Source organism: Elaeis guineensis, chromosome 1, assembly GCF_000442705.2.
Source record: "Elaeis guineensis isolate ETL-2024a chromosome 1, EG11, whole genome shotgun sequence".
NCBI lineage: Eukaryota > Viridiplantae > Streptophyta > Magnoliopsida > Arecales > Arecaceae > Elaeis > Elaeis guineensis.
This window is the reverse complement of record NC_025993.2, coordinates 109260573-109275971: the sequence shown is the minus strand read 5'-3', so window position 1 is coordinate 109275971 and position 15399 is coordinate 109260573. Positions and strand designations below refer to the sequence as shown.

Sequence of the window (15399 nt, the reverse complement as noted above, 5' to 3'; positions counted from 1 at the left end):
GTTTTTTTTTCTTCCCTTTCGAAAAGTAGTGGAGAAGATAGAGAAGGTTTCTACTATATTTGAAATAGCTTGATCCAATTTTAAGCCAAGGTAGAGATTTGTTATGTGGCTCTAAAATTGTGAGCTAAGTTTCCTATTTTATCATATGGTATATTTGTCATGGTATCAATCTGATAGAATAATCTAAATCATATTGATCTTATAAAATCAAGTCAAGAAAGAAAGAAATAATAGAATCAATCCAAGATTTCAATAATCAAAGGTCAACTATGATCTTAGTAATTAAGAAAATCTGTCAAGAGAATCAATCATAACCAGCAGTACGATTTTGACAATTAAAAAAATCTATCAAGAGAATCGGTTATTACTGACAGTACTATTTTTTGAATATTCCCTTCTGATTTTTCTTTCCTTATTATATATATTTTCATTCTACACTACCATCTGAAAGAAAGCAAGAGAGCGAGAGTTTTAAACTTGAGAGCTTCTCTTTTATGTGAGATTTGGATGTATTGGGATTTTGGATTTGAGAGATAACTATTTGTTTTTGTACTCCATTTTATTATAGTGGAATTCTTTTACTCTGTCCTCACCCGTAGAGTAGGTACACTGCTGAATTACATAAATTACTATGTCAATGTGTTTTTTCTTCTTTCTGTACTTTTCATATCTTTCATAACAATATATCTTTCATTAACAAGAAATTAGGAGCAAGAAAAGTCATTCCAGTCTCATTTTTTTAAAAAAAAGAAGAAAAGAATGCAGTCAAAAAGGAATTAAGAATCTAAAGAATCATTTATAGCCTTAAACTTAGATGGTAAATGAACTATTTATCCAGAAAGAATTACATGGTAAAAATAAGTTACGACTTAATCAGCCCATGATGTCGAGGGCACAAAGCCACCACTGATCACTCAAAAATAACAGAGTTTTATGATTGGTCGAGCTACCGTGCGAACCAAAGCAGGACTTCTCACTGTAGGACTCAACACTGACGCTTACATTGGTCGAAAAAAAATTTAAATCCATGTTCTTGTATAGGTTGAAGAAAATTAAATCCATGTTCTTTCACAGGCTGAAAAAAAACTAAATCCATGCAACCTTGTTTCTCATGTTCATTTCTAGCTTCTGCTTTGCCTTCGCAAGGCCACCACTGCTTCAAACCTTGGCTCCTTGGGCTGAAACTTCTGCTTGACATACACATCCATGTAGTCCCCAAACACAAACTTGGGGTACAAAGGTTGAGCCTCTTCTCCAGTGGTTGCTGGAGCTATGGTGGCCTTGAGGGAGGGGTTGTAGAAGGACGCAATGGAGCGGCGGTTACTGTTGCTGGTGGCGAGCACACGGTGCCACGCGCTCTTGTATCGTCCATTGCTGAGCACCTCTATCTGATCTCCGGTGTTGATCACAATGGCATTGGCTACAGGCTGGACATCGATCCACCGGCCATCTTTAAGTATCTGGAGTCCGCCCACTTTGTCATCTTGGAAAAGCAGGATGACACCGCCGGCATCGGTGTGGGCACGAAGGCCTTGAACCAGGTCGAGACGAGGGCAGGGTGGATAGTGGCTCACCTTGGTCCCGAAGAAAGGCTCATGTTCGCCATTGCCAGAGAAAGCATTCTTTATGCGGCCCTTCTCTAAACCCAAGTTTTCATCCATTATTTCCATTAGTTTCTCTGCCAGTTTCCTGAGCTCTCTCCTGTACTCCTTCATGGTTTCCCTGCAAGTCAACGAAGAAACATCAAACACCTGAGGAGAAGGGTTTTAATGAAGCAACTATATATGTTTCCGGTTAACCTGGCAAGTGTAGGATCTTACTTGAACTCTGGGGGTGTGGACGGCCATTCATTGTCATCTTGGAGAATAAACACATCCTCCCAATCCACATTGTCCAACCGCTCAACATTACCAATCTCCTCGCCTTCTTGATCCACCAATCTGTTCAACAAACGGACAGGATTGGATTTCCTGAAGGCTTCAGCTCTCAGTTTGTAACATTCAGAGCTGACCTTCTTCACGCGTTCGAGAAGCTCCACTGGAATCCCATGGTTCACAAGCTAACAACAAGAAGAAGAAGGTTATTGAGAATAAACAAATGACGACATTTTGTTCATGGTCTAATTGGTTGCCGCAGTGTTACTGACTAACCTGAAAGAATCCCCATTCTTCGCATCCATTGGCGATCTTAGCCAAAGTTTCAGCCCTTTCTTTGCCATCCAACTTTGAGAAGTCGATGACTGGAATTGCCATGTCTGATAGCAATGGTAGAGAAGATCAGAGCTGAGAAGCTTTACGGCAAGCTTAGCAAGTCTCTCGATGTTCTGATGTGAATGGAATTGGGAGGGAGGTTTGCCTTTTATAGTGCACCAGGATGGATCAGTTTTGCGAAAGTTAGAATCCAGAATAATGAAATGGCCTGCTCTGTCTTACCTAGAAGGTAGAAATTAATCACATTCATCAGGTGTAAAAGGCCTGCAGAAGGTCGCCTGAAGCAATACTGGCCGGTGGCTAAGGTTGGACGAAAGGTCATCTTGGTGCCTGCATTTTGTCAAGGTCAATAGCCTTCATCATTGACTGAGATATGTGCGCCTCATTTCTAAGCTAGGTTGGACCTGGATAGTCTTAAATTTTATGTAGGCCATGCCTTCCGTTCTCTCTCTCTCTCTCTCTCTCTCTCTCATATATAGATACATATATTTATCTATCTATCTATATCTCTGTATATGTACATGGATGTATATACGTACGAATGCATATGTATAGGTCGTGCCTAATTTTACTTAGTTCTAATCTTGTCCTGCTAGGTCTTTGTTCCACCAAGCTGGACTGAGTGAATAATTGATGATAACCGTAAAGCAAGAAAGATGGGGTATCTTGAATGTACTCAAATCCTCAAGAGTATTGTTGTTAAATCTACAGGAGGCTTAAATGATCTGTCAGCAAAATGTTTGTCCATTAGATGTACATGTTTATTGAGATTTTATCATATCTTTGACCCCATCATATTCGGAGATCCTATGATTTTCTGAGTGATCATTTCTGACACATACTCTGAGGCAAAATTGGAGTTGGAATAAAATTTTTGAGGTCTAGACGTATGGTAACAGAATCCAATTTAGACTTTTCCACGGGTTGCCTGGTCCCCAAATATGTGGACAATTATATTTTGGTGAAGCTTTGTATCACTTCTGCTAGATGTCGATAAGCTTTTATCCTTGGGCTGACATGGTTTCATTTTTTTTTTTTGGGGGGGGGGGGGGGGGGGGGGCGCATGCTAAATTCTTTTTTCGTGAAGCTTTCCACCGTTGGATTATTCGTCCTCCAAAGTCTAGCAGAAGTGCAAGTTTTTGGACACTTCTTTTTCGAGTCTTTCTACGAAAGCTCCGTAAAGTTTCGTGTATAAATTTCATGTGCAAGAGATGGTTGCACGACTCTTTGCTCGTAAACTTGATAGATGAGTCGTTTGGACGGTGTTCCATTCTGGAAGCTAGTAGAACTTCCAATCCATGTTAGTATTGTGTCCCACCAATGGAAAATTATCACCATGACGTAGACTTACGTTGTCCGTGCAATTATGATATCCAAGATGCTAGTGCGGTAAAGCTGGAAAATTTTCATATGGCCAGGATATCCACATGTAGCTAAAATTGGGCCTCGCTAGGGTTGCAAAGAAGCCAAGCGACTGACAAGCAGTTTGAATTTGACTTGGACGCTCGGCTTGATTTGATTATTATAGAATTCAAATCATTTAAATAATTTTTAAATCAAGCTTAAATAATAAAATGCTCCACTTGAAGACTTGTGAATCATATCAAATATGTATATTTTTGATAATATTATATTCTATTTTAAACATATATTACTAACTTAATATTTTAAAATATAATATATATATATATATTTTTTTTAATTACGATCAAAATTCGAATTTGAGCTCGAACTCAAGCTCGAGTATGACTCGATTGATATTTGAGTCGATTTTTTTTTTTGATTATGTGATCTTCAAGCTTGTATACTAAGGCTCGATTGATTTCAAATCAAATTTCAAGCTGTAGTATTTTGAATAAAATCGAACTCAAGTCTTTAACTATTTGGCTCAACTCAGCTTAATTACACCTCTAGACTTCAGGCAATGCATATCCTCTTTTTCTTGTACCAATCATGATTTGTGATATGATAGCAAATAAATTATCACTTTATATATATACATGTGGATAATTATAGATGTTGAGAAATGATAATCCTATATTAGATAGGATTTTTTTTTTTTTGGGTAAGCTATATTAGATAGGTTAATGACTTTTATGATACTTGTATACTTTTGGGCCCCTACCCATCTAAATGTCTAGATTTTTAGAAGGTCTTAACAACAGATGTATAAGGTGATTCTTAAGAACAGACAATGCCGAGACTATGATCCTATATACGACATCAATACAACTTAAATTCACCATGATATGTTATTTTTCTGAGAATAGATCCTCTATTATATTTAAAAAGTATCGTACAATACTGTGCATGCTTCGAAAACATCCATCAAAAGATGAGTGGCCGCGCATGCTTACGCGCGTGCATTAAAATTCTAAGAAAAGAAAAATGGATAAATTCCAAAGGTATTTGAATAATTTAGATAAATATTACATAACTGTTTATTTTTTGATGGACATCTCAATATATGCACAACACCGTACGGTACTTTTTGAGTATCGCAGAGGACCTCATTTCTATTTTGTTTTCTCCAAAATTCAAATATTTTGCCATTTACATTTTTGCCACCTCTCTCTTTTCTTTCCCTTCTACAGTATTGGAGAGCCTTGTACCATACAAGGATGGGTATGAAGAGGGGATATGAATTAGTAGATACGGAACCTAGTCTTCTCTCGATATATTTGAGCTTGTCTTTACTTTGACAAAGATGGTGACCATAGCTTGAAATAGATTTTCATGTAATGGAACTTCACCTTTGGTAATTTAACTCGTCATGATTAAATCACCATGTTTGTGCTTGAAGTATATTATCAAGTAATTATCATATTTGCATGGGAAATGCAGAAATGTGGAATCTGGTATTTTCTGTAACACCCCGATCCAGAATCAGCCACAGCCAATAAAAAAAAAAAAAAAAAAAAAAAACAGAGGAGGAGGAAGACTCCTAGCCGGAGTCTTCTTCCTTCACGATTCCGGCAAAATCGGACTCAAAGAGTCCGGCTAGGGTAGGAAACCTCCAGTATAAAGATCCCCCGTCCTCTCTTAGGAAATTACAACAAAAATTTTGAGGAAAATCGAGGGATTTGAGAAATTTTCTCAAAGGTTACCGTGGGTGGTTGATCAGAAGAAAGGGGGTCGTCGGAGCTTTCTTTGGACGGCGGAACAAGGTATTCCTCTTCTCCTTTTTATTCTCCGGTCATCGGTGTTTTTGGGAAGCCGGCGAGGTGCCGGTTCGGGCTCAAACAGGGATACCCTGTTCGTGTGATCTTTTTCCTTTTCTGCCGTCGGCAACAGGGACGGTGGCACTGCCACCGACAGGGTAGCACCGCCGGCGTCGGGACGTTGCCGGAAAGGGTGGCCGGAGGTGGCTCACCTGGCCGGATATGGGGGAGGCGCTCGGAAAGAGCGCGGGTTCTCTGTTTTTGACCGCGGGAAGAAGGAAGAAGAAGAAGAAAAGAAAAGAAAAGAAAAAGGGAAAAGAAAAGAAAAGAAAAAAAAAAGAAAGAAAAAGAGAGAAGAAAAAGAGAAAAAGAAAAATAAAAAAAAATAAAAATAAAGAAAATAAAAATAGAAAAAAAAGAAGAAGAAGAGAGAGAAATTTTCTCTCTCTCCTCTCCCTCCTTTCTCTCTCTTTTCTCTCTCCTCTCTCTACCTTCTCTCTCTACATTTTCTCTCTCTAGATTCTCTCTCTAGACTTTTCTCTCTCTTTACGGATTTTGTCTCTCTAGGATCTTTTCTTCCTCTCTGATTGCATCATGAACCCTAGGATATATTTGAATTAAAAATATGATGAATTGAGGTTGCTCCGAAATTCGTGCAGTAGGTCTGATTCCAGTCCGATCCTATTCAAAATTTGTAACACTTGATTCATATTGAGTCATCCTGATAGGACCTCTGATGATCTCGATCATGACTGCCTCATCGGAAGGATACGAAGATTCTCTCTCCACTTTCTCTCTCTACTTTCTCTCTCTAGAATTTTCTCTCTCTTCATGGATTTTCTCTCTCTAGAAGTCTTATGGATCAGTGGAGGATCCAGATACTTAGGTAAATCCTAATTTTGGTTAATCCTAAGAGAGATCCTAGATTTGTGTTATCAGATCGATTATCGGTAATTTTCTCCATATATGTGATTTTTATATTGATCAGGGTTATGAAGAGATGATTGTCTGCATATGATATCGAGTGGAATATCTTGTTAGAGAAATTCATAAATCAAAGAAGAACATTGATTTCTATGTTTGGATCAGTCACCGGTAAAGGTAAGAATCCCTGTACATGATCACTATTATATATGCTATTTTACTATTGGTCTTGCATCGTTGGTTTTGCATTATCGGATTTGAGATCGATGAATTTATTATATCTGAGATACTGTTATTTGATTTTGAGCATGAGTATGTTATGTCAATATATATGTATCAGAGATTGATGGCATGATTATATGGATATGACATATCTGAATTGATCATAATGCAAGACAGAATTGATTGATGAAATCAACACATAATGATTAAATGAAAAGAAAGAGATATATGGTATGGACTAGCCTTGTCATGTGGAACAGCCGGCCAGGAGCTTATGCCTGGGACAGCCCGCCAGGAGCTTATGCCTGGGACAGCCCCCACAGGCTTACAGGTGGATCAGCCGGCCAGGAGCTCATGCCTGGGACAGCCCGCCAGGAGCTTATGCCTGGGACAGCCTCTCACGGGCTTTGGTACGTGGGACAGCCGGCAGGAGCTCATCCTGGGACAGTCTTGAAAGACTTTTTAAAGTGGATTCGATCCGGATGATGACTGAGGTATAGACTTGGATAGTCCAGAGCCAGAAAGAAAATGTTAAAATCATATGATTATGAAAGGAGAAATGAAAGATAAGATATGAAACAATTGTTGAACAAAAGTGTTTCACCGGTTAACATATGATGATGCATCTATTTTGACAAGACAGAAAATTTATGAATGTTTGCATTATTCTGGACATTGAACATGAGATTTTATATTTTATTGCTTATCCTTATTTTCAGACTATATTACTATATCAGTGTGATATGGGAATTCTTACTGGGCTGTAAAGCTCACACCCCTTCATCTTTCTTTTTCTTCTCAGAGTTGCAGGATGACTTAGATTGGCTATGGCTTGGATTTACGGGTGAGCAGAAGGATAAATAGAGTGTCATAGTATCTGATCAGAGAATTGAAGGAATGTTAATTGTTATTATGCAAGTTTTATGAATTACTGTTGAAATTAAATATTATGGTTGATAAGATTGTAATGATTTATTTTGGCCTTGCATATTCTTTAGGGCTTGCTCTAAGGAGTGTGCGGCCATCACGTATCCGACCCGGGTGTTGGGTTCGGGGCGTGACAGAATGGTATCAGAGCATAGGATATGATCGTTAGAGATTATGATATAAGTGATTAGAATATTACAGAGTGATATTAGAGCTTAGGTTATGATCATTGGAGATTACGATATAAATGATTAGGATGTGATAGAATAATATCAAAGCTTAGGTTTAAGATCATTAAAGATTATAAAGAAATATTAAAACTTTATGTAAGATCAGTAGGATGTGACAGAGTGACATCTGAGCTTAGAGCTTAGGTTACGTTCATTTGGAGATAATGATACAAGTGATTAGGATATGACAGAACAGTACTAGAGCCCAAGTTTAAGGTCACTAGGGATTGTCATATAAGTGATATCAAAATTTTGATATTATAATCAATAGAGTATGATAGATAATATTAGAGTCTGAGGTTATAATCATTAAGGATGTAATAGAATGATATTATAGTTTAGGTTATGATCATCAGAAAATATGATTTAAGTGGTATTTGAGTTTAAGGTTATAATTATTCGGAATTGTAATTCTAGTGATATCTGAACTTAGGTTATAATCATGAGGAATATGATAGATATAAAAGAGAAGATTCAATATTTAGATTTCGAATCAATAGATATTAAGATGAAATTTATGCATAAGTGGCATATGTTATCTATAATAAAATTGACGAGTTATATCTTAGATTTCAACTAGTAAAGTTGACCTAAGTATGAAAAGAGCTGACCTTGGAATAAAGTGGGAGGTATTGATAAGTTATGTTGAGTATACTAGATGATTTTGGAATGTTAAACTTATATGATTGAAGATCATGATACTTTTCTAATTTCAATGATAATTGTCTGATGCGTTATAAATTTTGGATTTATCAAAAGAAAGTTAATTAGGGTATGGTTTAAAAAAAGAAATTTCATCATATGAGAGAGAAATATTTTTGAACACTGAACCTATAAGAGGATCATATATGAAACTCAATCTTAGATGAAAAATATACTTGAATTTTATTATGAGAATATGAGATACACATCTTGATGAAATTTTTGGTTACTCAAAATATCATATTCTGAATATGATTCTTTGATCTTTCAAGTTGCATTGAATTTCAAGTCGATAGTTTATTTTTTTTAAGTGGATCAAAAGTCTTTTGATATTATTTTTAAATTAAAGAAGAAAATTTATTTTGTCAGTAGGTTGCTTCATTGTAGATAATACCAAGAAATCCTAGATATCTCAAGTTTATTAACAGCTTGATAGTTCTGATATTAGTTCAAACTTAGAATATCCTAACATATATCTCATATTTTTAAAATTTAATATTATTACTCGAACTGATATAGAAGATTGAGATTTTCTTAAGATGAGAGATTACATATAAAATTTGTTGGAAGGTCAAGAGAAGAAAGAAATCGATGATTATGAAGAGTGCCCGATGTTTGACCTTTATTTATTTTCTATCAAGGGTAGTCTGAGATAATTATGAATTTCGAGTGAAATGTATTAGACAAATAATGGTAGTATATTAATACAAGTCCAAAATATTACAGTTCTTCAAAAAGTTAAGAAATCAATAAGAAGGGATGAGTTTGAGATTTCAAATAATTTTTGTTATAACAAGATCATGAAAAATAAATAATATATATGACATTATCGTAAGTTTGAGAATAACATGAAGAATGTATACTTTGAAATAGGTATCTCAAACAACATAACTTAATTTCGAGGACGAAATTATTTGAAGGGGGGGAGAATGTAACACCCCGATCCAGAATCAGCCACAGCCAATAAAAAAAATAAAAAAAAAAAACAGAGGAGGAGGAAGACTCCTAGCCGGAGTCTTCTTCCTTCACGATTCCGGCAAAATCGGACTCAAAGAGTCCGGCAGGGTAGGAAACCTCCAGTATAAAGATCCCCCGTCCTCTCTTAGGAAATTACAACAAAAATTTTGAAGAAAATCGAGGGATTTGAGAAATTTTCTCAAAGGTTACCGTGGGTGGTTGATCAGAAGAAAGGGGGTCGTCGGAGCTTTCTTTGGACGGCGGAACAAGGTATTCCTCTTCTCCTTTTTATTCTCCGGTCATCGGTGTTTTTGGGAAGCCGGCGAGGTGCCGGTTCGGGCTCAAACAGAGATACCCTGTTCGTGTGATCTTTTTCCTTTTCTGCCGCCGGCAACAGGGACGGTGGCACTGCCACCGACAGGGTAGCACCGCCGGCGTCGGGACGTTGCCGGAAAGGGTGGCCGGAGGTGGCTCACCTGGCCGGATATGGGGGAGGCGCTCGGAAAGAGCGCGGGTTCTCTGTTTTTGACCGCGGGAAGAGGGAAGAAGAAGAAGAAAAGAAAAGAAAAGAAAAAGGGAAAAGAAAAGAAAAGAAAAAAAAAAGAAAGAAAAAGAGAAAGAAGAAAAAGAGAAAAAGAAAAATAAAGAAAAATAAAAATAAAGAAAATAAAAATAGAAAAAGAAGAAGAAGAAGAGAGAGAAATTTTCTCTCTCTCCTCTCCCTCCTTTCTCTCTCTTTTCTCTCTCCTCTCTCTACCTTCTCTCTCTACATTTTCTCTCTCTAGATTCTCTCTCTAGACTTTTCTCTCTCTTTACGGATTTTGTCTCTCTAGGATCTTTTCTTCCTCTCTGATTGCATCGTGAACCCTAGGATATATTTGAATTAAAAATATGATGAATTGAGGTTGCTCCGAAATTCGTGCGGTAGGTCTGATTCCAGTCCGATCCTATTCGAAATTTGTAACACTTGATTCATATTGAGTCACCCTGATAGGACCTCTGATGATCTCGATCATGACTGCCTCATCAGAAGGATACGAAGATTCTCTCTCCACTTTCTCTCTCTACTTTCTCTCTCTAGAATTTTCTCTCTCTTCATAGATTTTCTCTCTCTAGAAGTCTTATGGATCAGTGGAGGATCCAGATACTTAGGTAAATCCTAATTTTGGTTAATCCTAAGAGAGATCCTAGATTTGTGTTATCAGATCGATTATCGGTAATTTTCTCCATATATGTGATTTTTATATTGATCAGGGTTATGAAGAGATGATTGTCTGCATATGATATCGAGTGGAATATCTTGTTAGAGAAATTCATAAATCAAAGAAGAACATTGATTTCTGTGTTTGGATCAGTCACCGGTAAAGGTAAGAATCCATGTACATGATCACTATTATATATGCTATTTTACTATTGGTCTTGCATCGTTGGTTTTGCATTATCGGATTTGAGATCGATGAATTTATTATATCTGAGATACTGTTATTTGATTTTGAGCATGAGTATGTTATGTCAATATATATGTATCAGAGATTGATGGCATGATTATATGGATATGACATATCTGAATTGATCATAATGCAAGACAGAATTGATTGATGAAATCAACACATAATGATTAAATGAAAAGAAAGAGATATATGGTATGGACTAGCCTTGTCATGTGGAACAGCCGGCCAGGAGCTTATGCCTGGGACAGCCCGCCAGGAGCTTATGCCTGGGACAGCCCCCACTGGCTTACAGGTGGATCAGCCGGCCAGGAGCTCATGCCTGGGACAGCCCGCCAGGAGCTTATGCCTGGGACAGCCTCTCACGGGCTTTGGTACGTGGGACAGCCGGCTAGGAGCTCATCCTGGGACAGTCTTGAAAGACTTTTTAAAGTGGATTCGATCCGGATGATGACTGAGGTATAGACTTGGATAGTCCAGAGCCAGAAAGAAAATGTTAAAATCATATGATTATGAAAGGAGAAATGAAAGATAAGATATGAAACAATTGTTGAACAAAAGTGTTTCACCGGTTAACATATGATGATGCATCTATTTTGACAAGACAGAAAATTTATGAATGTTTGCATTATTCTGGACATTGAACATGAGATTTTATATTTTATTGCTTATCCTTATTTTCAGACTATATTACTATATCAGTGTGATATGGGAATTCTTACTGGGCTGTAAAGCTCACACCCCTTCATCTTTCTTTTTCTTCTCAGAGTTGCAGGATGACTTAGATTGGCTATAGTTTGGATTTACGGGTGAGCAGAAGGATAAATAGAGTGTCATAGTATCTGATCAGAGAATTGAAGGAATGTTAATTGTTATTATGCAAGTTTTATGAATTACTGTTGAAATTAAATATTATGGTTGATAAGATTGTAATGATTTATTTTGGCCTTGCATATTCTTTAGGGCTTGCTCTAAGGAGTGTGCGGCCATCACGTATCCGACCCGGGTGTTGGGTTCGGGGCGTGACAGAATGGTATCAGAGCATAGGATATGATCGTTAGAGATTATGATATAAGTGATTAGAATATTACAGAGTGATATTAGAGCTTAGGTTATGATCATTGGAGATTACGATATAAATGATTAGGATGTGATAGAATAATATCAAAGCTTAGGTTTAAGATCATTAAAGATTATAAAGAAATATTAAAACTTTATGTAAGATCAGTAGGATGTGACAGAGTGACATCTGAGCTTAGAGCTTAGGTTACGTTCATTTGGAGATAATGATACAAGTGATTAGGATATGACAGAACAGTACTAGAGCCCAAGTTTAAGGTCACTAGGGATTGTCATATAAGTGATATCAAAATTTTGATATTATAATCAATAGAGTATGATAGATAATATTAGAGTCTGAGGTTATAATCATTAAGGATGTAATAGAATGATATTATAGTTTAGGTTATGATCATCAGAAAATATGATTTAAGTGGTATTTGAGTTTAAGGTTATAATTATTCGGAATTGTAATTCTAGTGATATCTGAACTTAGGTTATAATCATGAGGAATATGATAGATATAAAAGAGAAGATTCAATATTTAGATTTCGAATCAATAGATATTAAGATGAAATTTATGCATAAGTGGCATATGTTATCTATAATAAAATTGACGAGTTATATCTTAGATTTCAACTAGTAAAGTTGACCTAAGTATGAAAAGAGCTGACCTTGGAATAAAGTGGGAGGTATTGATAAGTTATGTTGAGTATACTAGATGATTTTGGAATGTTAAACTTATATGATTGAAGATCATGATACTTTTCTAATTTCAATGATAATTGTCTGATGCGTTATAAATTTTGGATTTATCAAAAGAAAGTTAATTAGGGTATGGTTTAAAAAAAGAAATTTCATCATATGAGAGAGAAATATTTTTGAACACTGAACCTATAAGAGGATCATATATGAAACTCAATCTTAGATGAAAAATATACTTGAATTTTATTATGAGAATATGAGATACACATCTTGATGAAATTTTTGGTTACTCAAAATATCATATTCTGAATATGATTCTTTGATCTTTCAAGTTGCATTGAATTTCAAGTCGATAGTTTATTTTTTTTAAGTGGATCAAAAGTCTTTTGATATTATTTTTAAATTAAAGAAGAAAATTTATTTTGTCAGTAGGTTGCTTCATTGTAGATAATACCAAGAAATCCTAGATATCTCAAGTTTATTAACAGCTTGATAGTTCTGATATTAGTTCAAACTTAGAATATCCTAACATATATCTCATATTTTTAAAATTTAATATTATTACTCGAACTGATATAGAAGATTGAGATTTTCTTAAGATGAGAGATTACATATAAAATTTGTTGGAAGGTCAAGAGAAGAAAGAAATCGATGATTATGAAGAGTGCCCGATGTTTGACCTTTATTTATTTTCTATCAAGGGTAGTCTGAGATAATTATGAATTTCGAGTGAAATGTATTAGACAAATAATGGTAGTATATTAATACAAGTCCAAAATATTACAGTTCTTCAAAAAGTTAAGAAATCAATAAGAAGGGATGAGTTTGAGATTTCAAATAATTTTTGTTATAACAAGATCATGAAAAATAAATAATATATATGACATTATCGTAAGTTTGAGAATAACATGAAGAATGTATACTTTGAAATAGGTATCTCAAACAACATAACTTAATTTCGAGGACGAAATTATTTGAAGGGGGGAGAATGTAACACCCCGATCCAGAATCAGCCACAGCCAATAAAAAAAATAAAAAAAAAAAACAGAGGAGGAGGAAGACTCCTAGCCGGAGTCTTCTTCCTTCACGATTCCGGCAAAATCGGACTCAAAGAGTCCGGCTAGGGTAGGAAACCTCCAGTATAAAGATCCCCCGTCCTCTCTTAGGAAATTACAACAAAAATTTTGAAGAAAATCGAGGGATTTGAGAAATTTTCTCAAAGGTTACCGTGGGTGGTTGATCAGAAGAAAGGGGGTCGTCGGAGCTTTCTTTGGACGGCGGAACAAGGTATTCCTCTTCTCCTTTTTATTCTCCGGTCATCGGTGTTTTTGGGAAGCCGGCGAGGTGCCGGTTCGGGCTCAAACAGAGATACCCTGTTCGTGTGATCTTTTTCCTTTTCTGCCGCCGGCAACAGGGACGGTGGCACTGCCACCGACAGGGTAGCACCGCCGGCGTCGGGACGTTGCCGGAAAGGGTGGCCGGAGGTGGCTCACCTGGCCGGATATGGGGGAGGCGCTCGGAAAGAGCGCGGGTTCTCTGTTTTTGACCGCGGGAAGAGGGAAGAAGAAGAAGAAAAGAAAAGAAAAGAAAAAGGGAAAAGAAAAGAAAAGAAAAAAAAAAGAAAGAAAAAGAGAAAGAAGAAAAAGAGAAAAAGAAAAATAAAGAAAAAAAAATAAAGAAAATAAAAATAGAAAAAGAAGAAGAAGAAGAGAGAGAAATTTTCTCTCTCTCCTCTCCCTCCTTTCTCTCTCTTTTCTCTCTCCTCTCTCTACCTTCTCTCTCTACATTTTCTCTCTCTAGATTCTCTCTCTAGACTTTTCTCTCTCTTTACGGATTTTGTCTCTCTAGGATCTTTTCTTCCTCTCTGATTGCATCGTGAACCCTAGGATATATTTGAATTAAAAATATGATGAATTGAGGTTGCTCCGAAATTCGTGCGGTAGGTCTGATTCCAGTCCGATCCTATTCGAAATTTGTAACACTTGATTCATATTGAGTCACCCTGATAGGACCTCTGATGATCTCGATCATGACTGCCTCATCAGAAGGATACGAAGATTCTCTCTCCACTTTCTCTCTCTACTTTCTCTCTCTAGAATTTTCTCTCTCTTCATAGATTTTCTCTCTCTAGAAGTCTTATGGATCAGTGGAGGATCCAGATACTTAGGTAAATCCTAATTTTGGTTAATCCTAAGAGAGATCCTAGATTTGTGTTATCAGATCGATTATCGGTAATTTTCTCCATATATGTGATTTTTATATTGATCAGGGTTATGAAGAGATGATTGTCTGCATATGATATCGAGTGGAATATCTTGTTAGAGAAATTCATAAATCAAAGAAGAACATTGATTTCTGTGTTTGGATCAGTCACCGGTAAAGGTAAGAATCCCTGTACATGATCACTATTATATATGCTATTTTACTATTGGTCTTGCATCGTTGGTTTTGCATTATCGGATTTGAGATCGATGAATTTATTATATCTGAGATACTGTTATTTGATTTTGAGCATGAGTATGTTATGTCAATATATATGTATCAGAGATTGATGGCATGATTATATGGATATGACATATCTGAATTGATCATAATGCAAGACAGAATTGATTGATGAAATCAACACATAATGATTAAATGAAAAGAAAGAGATATATGGTATGGACTAGCTTTGTCATGTGGAACAGCCGGCCAGGAGCTTATGCCTGGGACAGCCCGCCAGGAGCTTATGCCTGGGACAGCCCCCACTGGCTTACAGGTGGATCAGCCGGCCAGGAGCTCATGCCTGGGACAGCCCGCCAGGAGCTTATGCCTGGGACAGCCTCTCACGGGCTTTGGTACGTGGGACAGCCGG

General features: G+C 36.6%; 1 protein-coding gene and 1 pseudogene across 1 annotated transcript; one reads left to right on the top strand and one right to left on the bottom strand.

The window, feature by feature from the left end:
* Nucleotides 1-15399, top strand: part of LOC140858530 (1-aminocyclopropane-1-carboxylate oxidase-like) — a 163347-nt pseudogene that overhangs the window by 27733 nt on the left and 120215 nt on the right.
* Nucleotides 796-2350, bottom strand: LOC105035107 (1-aminocyclopropane-1-carboxylate oxidase). Its single transcript, XM_010910523.4, has 3 exons — nucleotides 2151-2350; nucleotides 1821-2059; nucleotides 796-1722 (listed from the first exon to the last, which is right to left on the bottom strand). The coding sequence occupies exons 1-3, from the start codon at nucleotides 2250-2252 to the stop codon at nucleotides 1122-1124; spliced, it is 942 nt and encodes a 313-aa protein (XP_010908825.1). The 5' UTR covers nucleotides 2253-2350; the 3' UTR covers nucleotides 796-1121.

Excerpts from the sequence above, each read along its gene's own strand:
- LOC105035107 (XM_010910523.4), bottom strand. The coding sequence starts at position 2,252 with ATGGCAATTCCAGTCATCGACTTCTCAAAGTTGGATGGCAAAGAAAGG. Across the intron at positions 2,060-2,150 it reads AAGAATGGGGATTCTTTCAG|CTTGTGAACCATGGGATTCC; the intron begins GTTAGTCAGTAA and ends TCTTGTTGTTAG. Across the intron at positions 1,723-1,820 it reads TCCACACCCCCAGAGTTCAA|GGAAACCATGAAGGAGTACA; the intron begins GTAAGATCCTAC and ends GTTGACTTGCAG.